At 38.5% G+C, this 17,411-nt stretch overlaps 1 protein-coding gene across 1 annotated transcript in view; it reads right to left on the bottom strand.

The window, feature by feature from the left end:
- The window catches only part of pip5kl1 (phosphatidylinositol-4-phosphate 5-kinase-like 1), a 61,724-nt gene extending 52,985 nt beyond the window's left edge, over nucleotides 1-8,739 (bottom strand). Inside the window, exon 1 of the mRNA XM_063073129.1 lies at nucleotides 8,621-8,739. Coding sequence (XP_062929199.1) covers nucleotides 8,621-8,632 — 12 coding nt within the window. The 5' untranslated portion in view covers nucleotides 8,633-8,739. The remainder of the gene's footprint in view (nucleotides 1-8,620) is intronic.
- Between the last annotated feature and the right edge of the window lie 8,672 nt (nucleotides 8,740-17,411).

Genomic DNA, 17,411 nt, shown 5'->3' with positions numbered 1-17,411 from the left:
TATGGAGAGTAATATACAATAGTAGACCACTCAATATCCACAACCATTCAATAAGATCATAGCTGACCACCTTTTTAACTTTGGCATAATGCTTAACAACCTTCCATAACAAAAACGGTGAAGATATTTTAAAAAAAATAGAAACTACTGTTTAGAAGGAAGTGACTGAAACAAAGTATGCAATAATCTGTAGCGTGGGGATGAGTAAGTATGCTAGAAGCAAGATAACAAATTCTACAGTGTATCAGAACCAAGGGAAGGAATGTTAAAACTTACAAGTTTATGCATTAATATTAACAGAGAATTATGCAAAGTTCACAGAAAAGGTCAGTTGGCCGTGCCAGAACAAATGCTCCACACTCCTTGCACTTAAACAAGCATGACCTTCTTTTCCCTCGTATACTTAACATCTAATTTGATCTGAGCCCCTCTTTATTTAGGGATGAAATGGTCATCAAAAAAAAAGCCAAAATTTAACCGAATTTTCGCACATGAGGAAATCTACAGATGCTGAAAATTCAAGCAACACACACAAAATGCTAGAGGAACTCAACAGTCCAGGCAGCATCTATGGAAAAGAGTAAATAGTCGATGTTTTGATGAAGGGTTTCAGCCCGAAACATCGACTGTTTACTGTTCTCCAACTGTATTAAACAATTAATACAATTGTCTTAAGGTGATATCTTAATGCTTTGTTCATTAAAGATGATGGCTAGTACAAAGTCTAAAACAAATGAGAAAAGATGCCGATGATGGCAATCCAATGCTGCCTGACCTGCTGAGTTCCTCCAGCATTTTGTGTGCTGCTAGTGCAAACTCTTGTGAGTTTTTTAAAAAAATATCTTACGTGGACCAACCATATTCATAAAGATAAATAAATTCAAGAGAAAATCAGGGATGAAAGGATTAGCTATTTGTTCGGTTTCTAATCCTATGGAACAACAACTTACTTTAAAATATTTGGTCAATATATTGTTACAAAATAGAGTTTCCTATAATAACTACAGCATCACCAAAAATACTCATGTGATGCATTCACAGAAACCACTGTGCACCTCTTCAAAGCAATCTTTTTACACATTCTCAACACAATCAAGCTGCCCTTTATTGTCCATTCGGGCTTACTGAATGGTCTTATGTGGGTTCAGAACAAGATTCTCAATTGTTTCACACACAATACTAATCTCTAAGCTCCCCAGGGATGTGGGGGGCTCGATCATGCAAAGCTGGATATAAGTCTGGTCAGAAAAAGAGTCATGCTCCGTAATGACAGCATGGACACTTTACTGGCCTCTTGAATGTCTTTGATTTTCTAAGCTCCAAAATGGGTGACTCTGCCTTTAAGTACTTAGACCCTGAGCTTTGGAATTCGTTTCCAAAAAAATCAGCAGCTCTCGATGTTTGTCCTTCTTTACATGACCTTTAAAAAACACTTGACAGCAGTTTAAAGCAACATCCATCATCAGAGACCCCCACCACCCAGGCCATGCCCTCTTCCCGCTACTGCCATCAGGAAGCAGATACAAGAGCATCAGGACTCACACAATCAGGTTCAGGAACAGTTATTACCCTCAACCATCAGGACCTTGAACAGGGATAACTTCACTCAGCTTCACTTGCTCCATCACTGAAATGCTCCCACAACTTATTGACTCACTTTCGAGGACTCTATCTCGTGTTCTTGATACTCATTGCTTATTTATTATTATTTATCCTTTTTGCACGTGCAGTTTATTGTCTTCCGCACATTGGTTAAACACCCAAATTGGTGTAGTCTTTCATTGATTCTGTTATGGTTATTATTCTATGGATTTTTTGAGTATGCACACAAGACAATGAATCTCAGGGTAATATATGGTACATACACAGTATGTACTTTAATAATAAATTTACTTTGAACTTTAAAACCTTCAGTTGTTTAACGTGCTTACTGTCAAAGTTTGCTTCTATGAAGTGCTTACATAGGTGATTTTACTGCATTAAAATGCTATATAACACTGATAGTTGTCAGCACAAAGCTAAAATGACTGTGTCTCCTGTGAGGGATGGGAACTACAAAGGGATCGGGCTTATTAATTAGCAAATCACCTACAAGACATTTGAGTGGAGAAATCTGATAAACATTCTTTGCAAACTGAACTGTGTCAGCTGCAACCAACCAAGTATTGAAAAATTTCAGTGGGAGCATTCATTCACTGGAAACTGCCAGAACTCCCTGGTCTTCTTAGCATTAGTGCTTCATGTAGGTTTTGTGACATAGCCACACATTATAAAGAATCACACAATAAACCACCATACAGAATGAAAGGTGACAGAAAGGTCTGGCTGAACAATGGTACCCAATTCCCATGAGATCCTATATTCAAGGTACATATTATCCTGCGTGTAAGTCAGTTAATTTGCAAATATATTGATTATTTACTTTATGTACTTTTAGGTACTCCATTCTGAAAGTGACATTAAAACTATTAAAAGTGAAGAATGTGAACTCAACAGGAAGATGCCACGAGTGACAAATGATATGGAGAAATATGATATTATGTGAAAATGTACTCTTTATTTTACATTAAAGACTTTAGTGGTTTGTTGGATCCATATGCTTGGAGATCAACAGAATTACTTTTGGATTGTGTTAACAGAGGTCTCTCCTAAAATATCACTACAGCCCTAGTAGATCAGATACCATGGCAAGTTGCCCTGCTGCGGGACATAAATATGTTTGGAAAGAGAACAAGACTGGTTACAGTTCTGAATCCATGGGCTCATATAAATTGTGATCCAGGCAGTCTCAGAATGGATATCAGTTCTTTTTAAAGTTCTTTACATAAGGTCATTCACGCTGGCCTGGTTTAATTTATTGTAATCAGAATTTCTTTTTCAATAACATTTGTGACAAATTTGGGTTTATTAGGACTCTTTAAAGTTAAAGAGAGAAAGTTTGCATGTATTAGACTATCTTGTCCATTTGTGCTAACAGAACAGTAACCAGCTCAACACTAGAATGTTAAAGTGAGGATTGTTCACAAGATTACAAAGTGGTCAAATACCCAGTAGCTATAGATGGGGTTAAAATGAGGTCTGGAAATTGTATTTGGTGAGCAAAAAAGAAATTAAAATTATGCCCAGACAGAAGACATAAAGGAATGATCTCATGCATTAGACAACGGAACTAAGAGTCCAGGAGATTCATATTGTGCATCTGTCTCCCTGTAACTGTACTGTTCAAACATGGAATATAATGAATTTAATGATTGATGTGAAGTTTCAACAGCACCTAAAACTGGATATTTAAAGACAGTGGTACTGAGTCGGAATAAGAGGAAGTGAAGCTTTTGTGATGGACCTTAATTCCATCTAGTTAGTATAACACTGCAGTCGGCTCATGAAGACATCTGAAAAGAATCCAGCTGCAAAGTGCTGTACAAAGCTCTGCTCTGGCAATTGCCTTTTTGAATCAAGACCAGTAAACTGTGTGAGTTATTATAGTGATGGGTCAAACCTAATTAACTGTAATAGCATGATTGTTTTTCTCATTAATCCAATAATCTGGGATCAAAGAGGTAGGAATCAAATAGGATTTGATCTTGTGAGAACCGACAGAACTTGGACTATTATATATGATCAGTACTAAAACTAAGGAAGGAAGAATCTGGAGTAAGTAAAATGAGTAAAAGAACAAAGATATACCTTAGAAGGAAAAGAGTTTGTTAGAAAGCAAAGCTTGGGAGATGGATGTCCTGAGAACATTAGAAATAATGGGGATTATGATTGAAAGCTGAACGAGAATGAATAAAATTTTCTCCTGCTTCCAGCCAAGTACAGGTATCGATTTTAACCTAAGTTTCGATGACACACTTTGCCATTTTCATCAGGGTTGATGCCTAGGCATGTCTACTCCAGTGGTATACATAGAAAGTTTAAATTGTACTAAAAACAGCCAGCATAGTTTGGCCTAAGGGACAAACTTAACAATTAAGCAAAAGGAATAAATAATTGAGGGAATAGTTAGATACGGTATGAAGATTTGATAATGATAGGCAGGATTATATTGCCATCACTGCAGTCTGCTTCCTGGAGCAGGGATGTACACAGGAATTTTTGTGAAAGCATTTTGCAAAAAGAAAGCAGTAACAGAAACTGGAACAAAGCAACAAGCTACAACCAGAAAATATCAGATTATGTAGTGAGTCAGATGATACAAGGTTGGGTGGTGAGTTGGGGGTGGGGGGAGGGTGAAATGAGAAATTGGCCCTCAACTATCAACTCCCCAAACAGGTCATGCACGCTGTACCTAGCCAAAATCCAACAGCTCCAGGCATGAATCACCACTATCAGGCAGTTGTGGCCAGCATCTTAGAAAATGGAATGACCATCGGTGGTACAAGTATGAATATACACCTCACTCCCTCAACCTCACCTCCTCTATACAAAGTAGTGGATGAGATTAAAGAATGGGTGCAGATCCATGTGACAATGCAGTGGTTGTACAGTACATCCTTTTCCATTATTAATGCAGAAGAAATCACCAACACAACTCACCATTCTGACATAACAGTGGAAGTCTGAGAGATGGACTTGGGAATGTGACTACTCTTATTTCCCTTGACATTATAAAATGTTTAAGGACCTTCAAAAGTTTTCATCAGAACTGGATGGAGATTATTTTAAACAGGTCCTTCTTTCTGTATATTCTTCAGAATTAGAACAAACAATGGACAGATATCCTGGAGTAGGGATGACATACTGTAGATGCCATTAGTTGTCCGATTGTGGTCCTGGGAAAACGTTCGTGAATATTAGTGGTGGTTTTCAATGCCCAGGCATTTTCTGAAGCTCATGTGGTAGAAACTGTTGGCCAAGAAAAGGACGAAGCCCAAGGGAAGGCAGAGTTTGCTTAAGTTGAAAAGATGTAATTCCAGTAAAGAGCAAAGTTATAGCATGTAGATTTGTGATTGAAATTCCTTACATGGTGAGCTATTGTGTTGCCTCTGTATGGGAATTACAGCACAGTAAAAGGCCCTTCAGCTCATCACAAAATGCTAACCTCTTTGGCCATCTACGCTAATCCCTCGACCTGGATCCTTCTTTGCTTTTCCTGTCAACTGCTTGTCTAAATGTCGCTTACACATAATGAGTGCATCTGATTCCATCAATTCCTGTGGCTGTGAGTTCCTGATATCAACCACTTCTGTAAAACAAAACTCCCCCTCCTTACCTTAAACCTGTGCCCTTTTATTTTTGATAACCCTACCACGGGTAAAGATTCTGACTACCCTATCAATGCATCTTATAATTTTATATTCCTTTACAAAAACAATCAGGATGAGAAACAGTTTCTTTCCTCAGGCCATTAGGCTTCTGAATTCCCTGCCGCATTGCACTTGAACTAGTTAATTTGTTCTGTACCTGACAACATTTAATTTATGCATAATTCATCTGTAGATTTTATCCTTACTTTCATAAATTATCGTGTTATATGTGTGTTGTGTACTGCTGTGCTTTACAGCCTGGTTTGGAGAAACGCCTCATTTGATGGTATAAATGCACTGCATATAGTTAAATGATAATAACAATGACTTGACTTGACTAGGCTAATTTAAGGGTTTCTTCTCTCAACCACCTTCTTCATGTCATCCACAAACTTCCAAATCATTCCTCTTATATTCACTTTCAAGTCATCAATATATAAACAAACAACAAAGATCTCAGTACCAATTCCAGCAGTTCAGACTTCCAATCAGAAAAACCACCTTTCACCGCCACCCCCTGCCTCCTATCAACCAAGCCAATTGTGTAGGACCTAAAGCACGGCAAAAGCCATTGAACTTAACTAGTCTACACCAGTGTTTAAATTCTGCATGGTCCAACTCTCACCTGACGTCATCTACTCTTGTATTCACAACCTATATTCCTTTCTCCCTCATATGTTTACTTAGCTTCTCTCTAAACACATCTATGTTATTCACCTTAACTATTCCATGTGGCACTGATGCCCAGATTCTAATAACTCTCTGGGGAAACAGATTTCTTTTGACTTCTCTCTTATTGGTGGCTAGCTTTCATCTTTCCTCTCATACCTTTTACACATCTTCTCATACCAAAATCTCCAATGACCTTATTTACTTCCACCTTTTATAAACTCCAGCCTGTTCAGTCTTTCCTGACAAATGTAATCTCTTGGTGCTGGCGTCATCCCTTGTGGATTGTTTTTAAACACTTTATATCCTTATGGAAATGTGCACATGGAAACTGGGTGCTACCTCCAGGGGAATCAACCTGGCGTTTTGTTGTTTGTCAATGTTAGAGCAACATATTCAGGTGCTTGCAAGCAATCATCCATAAAGTGATATTTCTGAGATCTCCATTGCAAGCTGCCTGTATTCTCTTTAAGAGATGAGTGTATTACATACCTTCCTCCCATATACAATAATGGTTGAGTGAGAAACAGAATTTAGATATTGAAACTAAAGGGGCAGCAAAAACACAATTAAATTTGAAATTTGTCTAAATAAAAATATGGCACAGCTGAAGAGGATATAATTTCAGAACGCTGCTAAGTTAGCATTGAATAAACCTGATGTGCTCGTGATTACATATAGCCAAGATCAGACCGAGTCTTCCATTTAGTTCTGGACACTGATGCATAGTGGAGGGAACCTAAGTAATGGGAACCAGTCTGGAGAAGGACCAGTGATTCATCTCTGGTATCAGGTTTGAAAGTCCGGGGCCAAGGACTGGAGGCCTGGAAGCAGTCTGCATTGGGGTTGGAGGCCTGTGTGTGTGAATGGAGTGAGAGGGTGGGAAAGGGCTTGCTTTGCTATTGTTGTCTTGTCTTCTGTTGTTGTTGTTAATGCTGCTTGTGCTGTTCTGTGTTGTGATGAACAGGGTAGGCATGCCATGGCTGGCGCTGGAATGTGTGGCGACACTTGCACATCCTTGGGTGTGTGGTTATTAACAGAAACAATGTATTTCACTCTATGTTTCAATATACCTGTGATAAATAAATCTGAATCTGAATGAGAAATGGGTTGAGAACTCAGATTTTCTGTTTCATTGAAAGGAAGCAAATGAGAAGTGACTTTTTAATGGGAATTCAGAAATAGAAGTGGACCATTCAATTTCTCAAGGATGATTCAGATAAATCATTACTGGCTTTGTTTAAGAATTAATATCCATCCTGTTTCTATTAATATCCTTGCCTAACAAAATTTTATTTATTTTAGTCTTGAAATGACAGGAACATAAAATATTATTTGGAGAGCAAGAGGTTAATTGTAAAATTTCAGAATAAGTGACAACCATACAGCACAGATACTGACTTGTTGCTGCTGAAGTCATTACTGGTACTGTACCAGAAAGCACTTCAATATCTGAGTAACAACAAGGCTGGCCCACTGTCTATGATAATGGAGACATAAAAGCTCTGGAGCCTTTCAAAAGGCAGTGTTACTCTAACAAGATTAGATAGATTCGGCAAAGACTTAGAAACTAACAGTAAATGAAACTGATCATAGAAATGCTGCTCTGTGATTAATTATACATTTATGAAGATTCAACAAGACAAATACACAGTGGGAACAGAGATAGGCCCTTTCAGCCTCCTCCCATCTCTCTACAGGAACCAAGAGAATTCAGGAGTAACTTTTTCAGTTGGAGGCTGATGATTTGAAACCCATCCATGAAGAGGTGTTCAAAGAAGCCTTAGTGAATTTAACAATAAAAATTGACAACTACTTAAAGGAAGAACAAATAAATGGATTTGCTGTTCAGTAGAAATGAAGTGGGGTGGGAGGAAGCTGTTAAACACTGGCATAGTCAATTATACCAAATAGCAAGTTTCTGTAGCTTTTGTGTAATTATATAACTATGTTACTTTAAACTTTATATAGAATAAAAAATAATCTGAAATCAAGATAACAGCAGGTATCTTCCAATTTATAGAATTAACTGCAATTCCTTAATTTCATTTTCTTTCTGCTGCCTTTTTAAAATGTATCATCCACAGACTGGAGATCACTGGAAATGGCAGCATTTATTGTACATTCCTAATTGCTCGGAACATAAGAGAGGTGCACCCATCTACCATTCTGGTGGGTCTTTAATTACAGAATGGCAAATCAGAATGAAAATAACAGATCACCTTTCCTGGAGGAAATTTATGAGTTTTAAAAAAAAAGACAATCTGGTATTTTCATGGTTTTTCTTACTGAAACTAACTTGAATTCCAGATTTACTTAATTACGTGGATTTAATTTCTCCAGTTGTCACGAAAAGACTGACTCATTTATTGCTCAGTATATTAAAGCATTTTGCAGTTCATTTGGGAACTGCATCTTTCAAAATGAGATTGCTTTATGTGCAACCAAACAAAATCTGCAGTAAAGAAAATGCGTCGCTCCGCAAAGCAAGATCGGGCAAATGTACAAACATCTAGGAAGCAATTTCTAGGTGTTTCCAATGAAATAGATTCCTTCCAATCTTAAATGTAATTAATGAAACTTTTAAGTTTGGTTACCAACCCAATTTGCTCTTAGGTTTACAGTATAGTATATAATTATAAAAACAATAATCATTTCAAATGTACTATAAGATTTAATAGCTTTCAACTAATTTCACTTACTTCCTCAGCCATGATGAACAGATGCTGACAGCAGCCTGGTTGCCTTCTGACTTGATCTGATTTGTTAAGAGTCAGTTATTTCTCTAGGCTCTCAAGGGCCAGACTGAGTTAATAATCACCCTCCTTTCTGGCATCTTCCTTGCTAGTTAACCTCACTCTCGAGCCTGGTAGTAATCAGGCCGTCAGTTCTTTAACACATTTTCGCCAAGTAAAAGATAACTGCTCATTCTAGGCTACCCCTGTAGCACAGAAACTTGCCAGCAGAAAAATCCATCACTATTAGCCTGCTGGATCAAGAGCTAGTGGGCTGAACCTTTATTTAAATTGTAGTAGGGGTGGTCAGATTTCACATTGCTGATTGCATGCTCATTTGTAGCCACTTAACGTAGATTTTTTTCAGAAATATGTCCTTTTCCCTCAATAATAAAACTATTTTTTCTGACCAGGTGCATTTGATTTTTATTTCAAATATAGAAAATGATTGTTGCCACATCCATTAATGGAATGGTGCAGGGCAGGGTTTTCAGACTGTGCCAGAATAAAAAGCTCCAGTCAGCAGGACTAATATTGACGGCATTGCAGCTGATTCCTGCGCTCAGTCCATCCTATAAGCATACACTCAGCAATAAACAATCATGTTGCCAGGTAACTTCAAGCATATACAGTACTTATTTCAGTGCTGCAGGTGCCTTCTAACAAAACATGTAGCAGAAAAATACCCTTACATCACAACAACTAATGTCAAAGTGACAGGTGCGTTTCTCACAGTCAAGCCTTAATGCGGTTCCTTATTTCTATCTTCAGCTGCGATGGTGAGGCAGAGGCCAGGGCCCAGTGGGTGAACGTACACACAGTGGCCACTTTATTAGGTACCTAGTAAAGTGGCCACTCAGTGTCTGCTCATGGTCTCCTGCTGCTGTAGCCCCTCCAGTTCAAGGTTCGATGTGTTTTGCACTCAGAGATGCTTTTCTGCTCACCACTGTTGTAATGGATGGTAATTTGAGTTATTGTCACCTTCCCATCAGCTTGAACCAATCTGGTTCATTCTCCTCTGACAGCCCCCATTAACAAGACGTTTTTGCTCACAGAACTGCTTGATATTTTTTGTTTCTTGCACCATTCTCTGTAAACTCTAGAGACTGTTGTGCATAAAAATCCCAGGAGCTCAGCAGTTTCTGAGATATTCAAGCCACGCTTTCTGGAACTAACAATTATTCCAAAGTCAGTCACTTAGATCACATTTTTTCCCATTCTGATGCATGGTCCGAACAATAACTGAACCTCTTGACCATGTTTGCATGCTTTTGTGCACTGAGTTGCTGCCACATGATTGGCTGATTAGATGTTTGCATTAACCAGCAGGTGCAGTGCTCAAACGCCATCTATAAATTTGCTGATAATACAACCGTTATTGGCAGAATCTCAGATAGTGATGAGAAGGTATACAGGAGGGAGATATACATGCTAGTTGAGTGGTGTTACAGCAACAACCCTGCACTCAAGGTTAGGAAGGCCAAAGAGCTGATTGTGGACTTCAGAAAAGGTAGAACAAGGGAACACATACCCATCCTCATAGAGGGATTAGAAGTGGACAGAGTGGCCATTTTCAAGCTCTTCGTATCAATATCTCTGAGGACCTGACCTGGACACAACATATTGATGCAGCTATAAAGAAGGTAAGACAGTGGCTATATTTCATTAAGAGTTTGAGGAGATTTGGTTTATCAACTAAAACACTCTAAATCTTCTACTGGTATACCATGACTGTCTGCATCATGTCTGGTATTGGGGGTGGGGGTGCTACTGCACAGGACTGAAGTAAGTTGCAAACAGCTGTAAAATTAGTCTGCTCCATTATGGGTACTAGCCTCCGTAGTATCCATGACATCTTCAAGGAGCGGTACCTCAGGAAGGCAGTGGCCATCATTAAAGACCCCCACCACCCAGGACATGCCCTCTTCTCATTGTTAATCAGGAAGGAGGTAAAGAAGTTTGAAGGCACACACTCAGCAATTCAGGAACAGCTTCTTCCCCTCTGCCGTCCGATTTCTAAATGGACATTGAACCCATGAACACGACCTCACTAATTTATTTGTATTTATTTCTGTTTCTGCTCTATTTTTTAAACTTATCTAATATATATTCAAACAGACTGACTGTAATTCATTTATTTTTTTACTATACTTATCATGCATTGCATTGTACTGCTGCTAAGTTAACAAATTTCATGACATATGCTGCTCATATTAAACCTGATTCTGATCATGTGTATAGTGTTTCATGTAGCCTCAGAAACCCCTCAACAGTTCTCTTATATAATCACACAATATGACAGCACTAAGTATACTTCAGGACCAAGCCTTCACACTTTCTTTATTGCTTTACAGACTTTTCCTGCTCCAGTTATACTGCATATACAATTCCTTTAAAAGTTACGATTGTATCTGATAGAACTATCATTAAGGTAATTCATTTCAGATTATAGCAGTTTTCACATGTCATTTTTGTTCTTTTGTCAATTATTTTAAATCCACGTCCACTGGATATTAATCATCTTCCCCTCCAAAACAGCTTGCTTTCCACACACTGACAAAATCCCTCATGATTTTGAATTCCTTTATGAGATGGCCCCTTAATTTTCACTGTTTTATTCTAGTTGCCCGGGAGCTGGACTTTGAATATTAGAACAACATTTATCACTCAGCTTTGTTTAAAGAAACCCAACTCTGTGGTCTCTCCATATAACTGAAGTTGTTTTTCTGGGGTCTCTTCTGATTCCAAATTCTAATGTCCCATCTAGGATCCTGCAAATGCTATCCCACAATCGCAAATCTACTCATCACTCCACCGCTCAAATACCCCAGACTTATCAGTCCTCAGATCCCTTCTGACCTCACCTCCCCGTTCCTATGGTAATGGAAACAAAAAAAAAGTTCAACTCTTTTTCGCAAGTGCTCCAGACCCATTTCTAAAATATATTTAAGGTTTCCAGAAAACACTGTATTATGCTATTTTTATAATAACTTTTGAAATGTGGTCAATGTTTCAAGGTGAAATATATGGCAACCAGTTTGCACACAAAATTCAACAAAAAGAAAGAACTAGGTATAGAAACTAGATGGCTGACATTTACCTTACAGTGTGCTGTGAGTTTATTGGCTGCTTGCCTAACAATTGTGAATCCAAGAGTAATATATTGGTTATAAACCATTTGACATATCCAAAGTAATTTGTTCTAAATCATTTTAAAAGTTCCACTGTAATGTTTGGTCTTGCCAATACACCAAATCTGGAACTAATTATTGGTAATAATTGGTCAATTATTATGAACCTAAAATCCAAAATGACCGTGAATAACAGGAGGGAGAAGCTATTTAGTTGCCTGGTAAGTAGAATCTATAGATCAGGAGCAGGTGTAGACATCTCAAGATTGGTTTGCCATTCAATAAGATCATAACTGCTCTGACTATAACCTATCTTCTTCATTCACATCGGAATATGGTAAGATTTCAGCCCCTTGCTTATCAAACAAATCACAGGGTTGTATATGGTGATATACATGTACTTTGATAATAAGTTTACTTTGAACTTTGAAATGTCTAGACACTTCTGCTTAAAACATTTCAAAGACTTTGCTTTTGTTTCTCTTTGAGGAAGAGTTCCAAAGGTTCTCAGCACTCACAGAGAAAAAAAGATGCTTCATCCGTCTTAAACAGGCAAGTCCCTAGAATTAAACTGTCTTCTATATTTATAGATTATCCTACAAGAGAAAACAACTGTTCCAGTTCCACCTGTCAAGATCTCTCAGGGTCTTACATAACGCCCCTTCTCATTCTTCTAAACAGCAGCAGATATAAGCCACGGCTGCACACCCTTTCCTTACACAGCAACTTGTCCATTCCAGTTATTAGTACAGTAAACTTTCTCTGAACTGTTTCTAACACAAGGACATCTTTCCTTGGATAAGAAGATCAGTACACTGTACTCCAAATGTGATCTCAGCAATGCCTTCCATAAATAAAGCAAAAACCCCTTACTTTTATTCATTTCTCCTGGTAATAAACAAAAACATTCCATTAATATCCCTAATTACTGGCATACTAAACTCTTGTGAGTCTTGCTCTGGATCCCTTAGTAACTTAAAGCCCCTCCTTCTCTCATATCTGAGTCAATATGCTTCTTTTATTTTTCCTACCAAAATGGACAATTTCAGCTTTTCCACATTAGACTCCATTTGCTCACTCACTTAATCCAGATAGGGTTTTACATTAGCAGATTCAGAATATTAGAGTAAAACAGTTATTCAACAGTGAAATAGAAGGATGAGGAAGCATTTTGTCCCCTCATGGCTGCTGTTATTCCCTTCTGGCACTACCACTTCCCCACATTAAACTCGTAATCTTTGACTTCCTTAATATCTAAAACAAGCAAATCCATCTACAAGTACCTGGATTTTCTGCTGTGTACACCAATGATATTCCATTATAATCATCAGATTGAATTGGGAAACTACCACGAAGGCTTTTCAACTGTTTTGACATTTGTGGGGGATTGAAGGAAAATTATCATTTACCCCCTCTATTCCAATTACTCCACATTCAATCATGCTTTTATTCCAATCTCTTATACATTTCATGACGAACAGCAACATGACCAAAGAAAATGGAAAACTGCTTACTGTATTCAATACCTCAATATATAAGAACAGAATTAAATTGATCCTATTATTTAACGTGTAAGGATGGAAAAATTACCAACCTCCATAATTCTCCTAGAGTTCATGGGAATTAAAAAGTGATCTTTAGGATTATACTGCAAGCAAGATCTGGCATCAAAATTCTCGAGGCACCAATAACAGATGTCAAGAAACAAACTACACAGTGTATCTAAAGCTCATTGGTTCCCAAGTTACTAGAGCTAATACCATGAGTCATCTCAGAGCATAGAATGCTATTTGTCATTGTAATTCAACCTACTCTATTCCCTTTTTCTGATACCAAGAGAAATGTGGTATCAAAGCATAATTGTCTAGTTTCTAGAACTTATTTGCATCTCATTCCCCCAAAGTCCATCAAAACATTCCTATTCCAATTTATCTAATTTTGTTTCCGAAGTTACTGCTGAATATGGTCCCATCACATTTTCAAGGTCTCCTTTCCGTACTTTGCCATGTTAAAATATCCTTATCTTTCCTCTTATATTTTGCCAAGTGTTTCAAAATCTGTGTTCTCTGATTTTTGAGGATCACAGTTGTGCAGTTGCCAGAGTTATAGAAAAAAGTTCAAAAGCAGGTACTACCTAGCAGTCTCTTCCAAAAGCCTTTCGCTTCCTTTTCTACACAGTCCTAAACTAGGCTCATTGCTAAAAACAATTCCATTATTCATAATGAAAGTGATGTCCTTGCAGACCATTACCAATCCTTCCTCCATTCCTGCTTCCAGATTGCAGAGAAAAACCCTTGATCGTGCGGGTGAACTGAAAACCAGTGGCAGCATTAATACACGTCCTTCTTCCTCTTGTTTCAGGATCTATTGTTGCTTTCTTACCTGTGGCATTTCAAGACATTCAAATCCACCTGCAACAAAATCTGAATAGCCAAATACTCTGTGCAAGCAAATGTGAAAGGTCTGCAGGAGGTTCTCTTGGCATGGTCACAAGTGGTATAACCAGTCTGGGTACATTAACCCAGCTATCAATAACCTTAAACACAAAGTTGCTTTGCAACAAGTTGCAATATAACCTGAGGACAAAATTGAAAAGGGGGACAAATACAGGACTGAAGCTATTATACTTGAATGCAAACAGTATATGGAATATGGTTGATGATCTTGCAGTACCATTAGAAATTGGTAGGTATGACACTGTGGACATCACTGAATCGTGCCTGAAAGATCATAAGCTGGGAGCTTAACATCCAAGGATGCACATTGTATCGAAAGGGCAGGCAGGTATGTAGACAAGGTGGGATGACTCTTTTGTTAAAAAATGAAATCAAATCAAATGAAAGAGGTGACATAGGAGGAGAAGATGTAGAATCTTTGTGGTTAGAGTTAAGAAACTGTAAGGGTTAAAAGACCTTGATGGGAGTTATATACAGGTCTCTGAAAAAATAGCCAGGGTGTGGGCTACAAATTACAACAAGAGATAGAAAACACAGTCAAAACGGCAATGTTATGATAGCCATGGGGGATTTCAATATGCAGGTAGATTGGTAAAATCAGAATGATGCTGGATCCCAAGAGAGAGAATTTGTAGAAGGCCTACAAGATGGCTTTTTTGAGCAGCTTGTGGTTGAGCCCACTAGGGGAAAAGCTATTCTAACTGGGTGCTGTGTAATGAACTGGATTTGATTAGGAAGCTTAAGGTAAAGGAACCTTGAGGAAAAAGTGATCATAATATGATAGACTTTACCCTGCAATTTGAGAGGGAGAAAATAAAGTCACCTGTATCAGTATTACAGTGGAATAAAGGGAATTATAGAGGCATGAGAGAGGAGTTGGTCAAAGTTAATTAGAAGGGGACACTACCAGGGATGACAGCATAACAGCAATGGCTGGTGTTTCTGGGAACAATTTGGAAGGTGCAGGATGATACAGGATGGATACATCTCAAAGAAGTAGTCTAAAGGCAGGATGATGTAATTGTGGTAGACAAGGGAAGTCAAAAACAACATAAAAGAAAAGGGGAAGGCATATAGTAGTGCAAAAATTAATGGGAAGTTAGGGGATTGCAAAGCTGTTAAAAACCAACATAAGGCAACTAAAAAGCCATAAGGAGGGAAAAGATGAAATATGATGGTAAGCTAGCCAATAATATTAAAGATTCCGAGTTTTTTTCAGATATATAAGGAGTAAAAGAGAGGTGACGGTAGATATTGGACTGCTAGAAAATGACCCTGGAGAGGTAGTAATGGGGGAACAAGGAAATGATGGACAAACTTAATAAGTGTTTTGCATCTGTCTTCACTGTGGGAGACTCGAGCAGTGTGCAGGAAGTTTCAGAATGTCAGAGGGCAGAAGTGGGTGCAATTTCTATTACTAGGGAGAAGGCACTTGGAAAGCTGAAAGGTCTGAAGGTGGATAAGTCATCTGACCAGTTGGACTACACCCTAGGGTTCTGAAAAATGTGGCTGAGGAGGTTGTGGGGGCATTGGTAATGATCTTTCATGAATCACTAGATTCTAGCATGGTTCCAGAGGACTGGAAAATTGCAAATGTCACTCCACTCTTGAAGAAAGGAGAGGCAGAAGAAAGGAAATTATAGGTCAGTTATCCTGACCTCAGTGGTTAGGGAGATGTTGGAGTCGATTGTTAAGTATAAGGTTTTGGGGTACATGGAGGTACATGATAAAAATAGGCCAAGATCAGCATGGTTTCGTTAAAAGAAAATCTTGCTTGACAAATCCATTGGAATGCCTTGGGGAAATAACAAACAGCATTGACAAAAGGAGAATCAGTGGATGTTGTGAACTTGGATTTTCGGAAGGGTTTTGACATCAGGCTGCTTAACAAGGTGGTTTCAGAAAGGCAGCGTCCATCATTTATCCATTTATTTATTTATTTATTATTTTTCTTCTTCTATATCATGTATTGCATTGAACTGCTGCTGCTAAGTTAACAAATTTCAAGACACGTTAGTGGTAATAACCCCGATTCTGATATTACAGGAAAGATACTAGCATGGATAATGGATTGGCTGATTGTGAGGAGGCAGAGTGAAAATAAAGGGAACCTTTTCTAGTTGGCTGCTGGTGACTAGTGGTGTTCTGCAGAGGTCGGTGTTGGGACCACTTCTTTTTATGTTATATGTCAATGATTTGGGTGACAACTTTGTTGCAAAGTTTGTGGATGATACGAAGACAGGTGGAGGGGAAGGTAGTTCTGAGGAAGTAGAGAGGCTACAGAAGGGCTGGGCAGATTAGGAGAATGGGCAAAGAAGTGGCAGGTGGGATACAGTGTCAGGAAATATATGGTCATGCACTTTCCTAGAAGGAACAAAAGAGACTACTTTCTAAACAGGCAGAAAATTCAAAATGCAAAAGGACTTGGGGAGTTCTCATGCAGGATTCCCTAAAGGTTAACTTGCAGATTGAGTCAGTGGTGAGGAGGGCAAATGTAATGTTAGCATTCATTTTGAGAGAATTAGAATATAAAAGCAAGGATATAATGCTGAGGCCTTATAGGGCACTGTGAGGCCTCAGTTAGAGTATTGTCAGCAGTTTTGGGTCCCTTATCTAAGAAAGGATATGCAGATTTTGGAGAGGGCATGAGAATGATTCTGCAAATTAAAGGGTTAGCATATGAGGACTGTTTGATGGCTCTGGGCCTGTACTCACTGGAACTTAGAAGAATGGGGCAGGGGGGGGGGCACGGTCTCACTGAAACCTATTGAATGTTGAAAGACCTAGATGGACTGGATGTGGCAAGGATGTTTCCTGTAGTGGGAGAGTCTAGGCACAGCCTCAGAATAGAGGGATGTCCATTTAGAACAGAGGTGAAGAGGCATTTCTTTAGTCAGATGGTGTTGATTCTGTGGAATTTGATGCCACAGGTGGCCAGGTCATTGGATATATTTAAGGCAGATGTTGATAGGTTCTTTATTAGTAAGGTGGTGAAAGGTTACGGGGAGAAGGCAGGAGAATGGGATTAAGAGGGAAAATTGATCAGTCATGACGAAATGGCAGAGGACTTGATGGCCAAATGGCCTAATTCTGCTCCTATATTTTATAGTCTTATGGTCTAAGTGAACCATTTATGATCTTTCTATCTAAAACCTGCAAATAAATCTGTTA

This window comes from Mobula hypostoma, chromosome 21 (assembly GCF_963921235.1).
Source record: "Mobula hypostoma chromosome 21, sMobHyp1.1, whole genome shotgun sequence".
In the NCBI taxonomy this organism is placed as follows: domain Eukaryota; kingdom Metazoa; phylum Chordata; class Chondrichthyes; order Myliobatiformes; family Myliobatidae; genus Mobula; species Mobula hypostoma.
The sequence above is the reverse complement of the archived record's forward strand: the minus strand, read 5'-3'. Positions and strand labels throughout refer to the sequence as shown.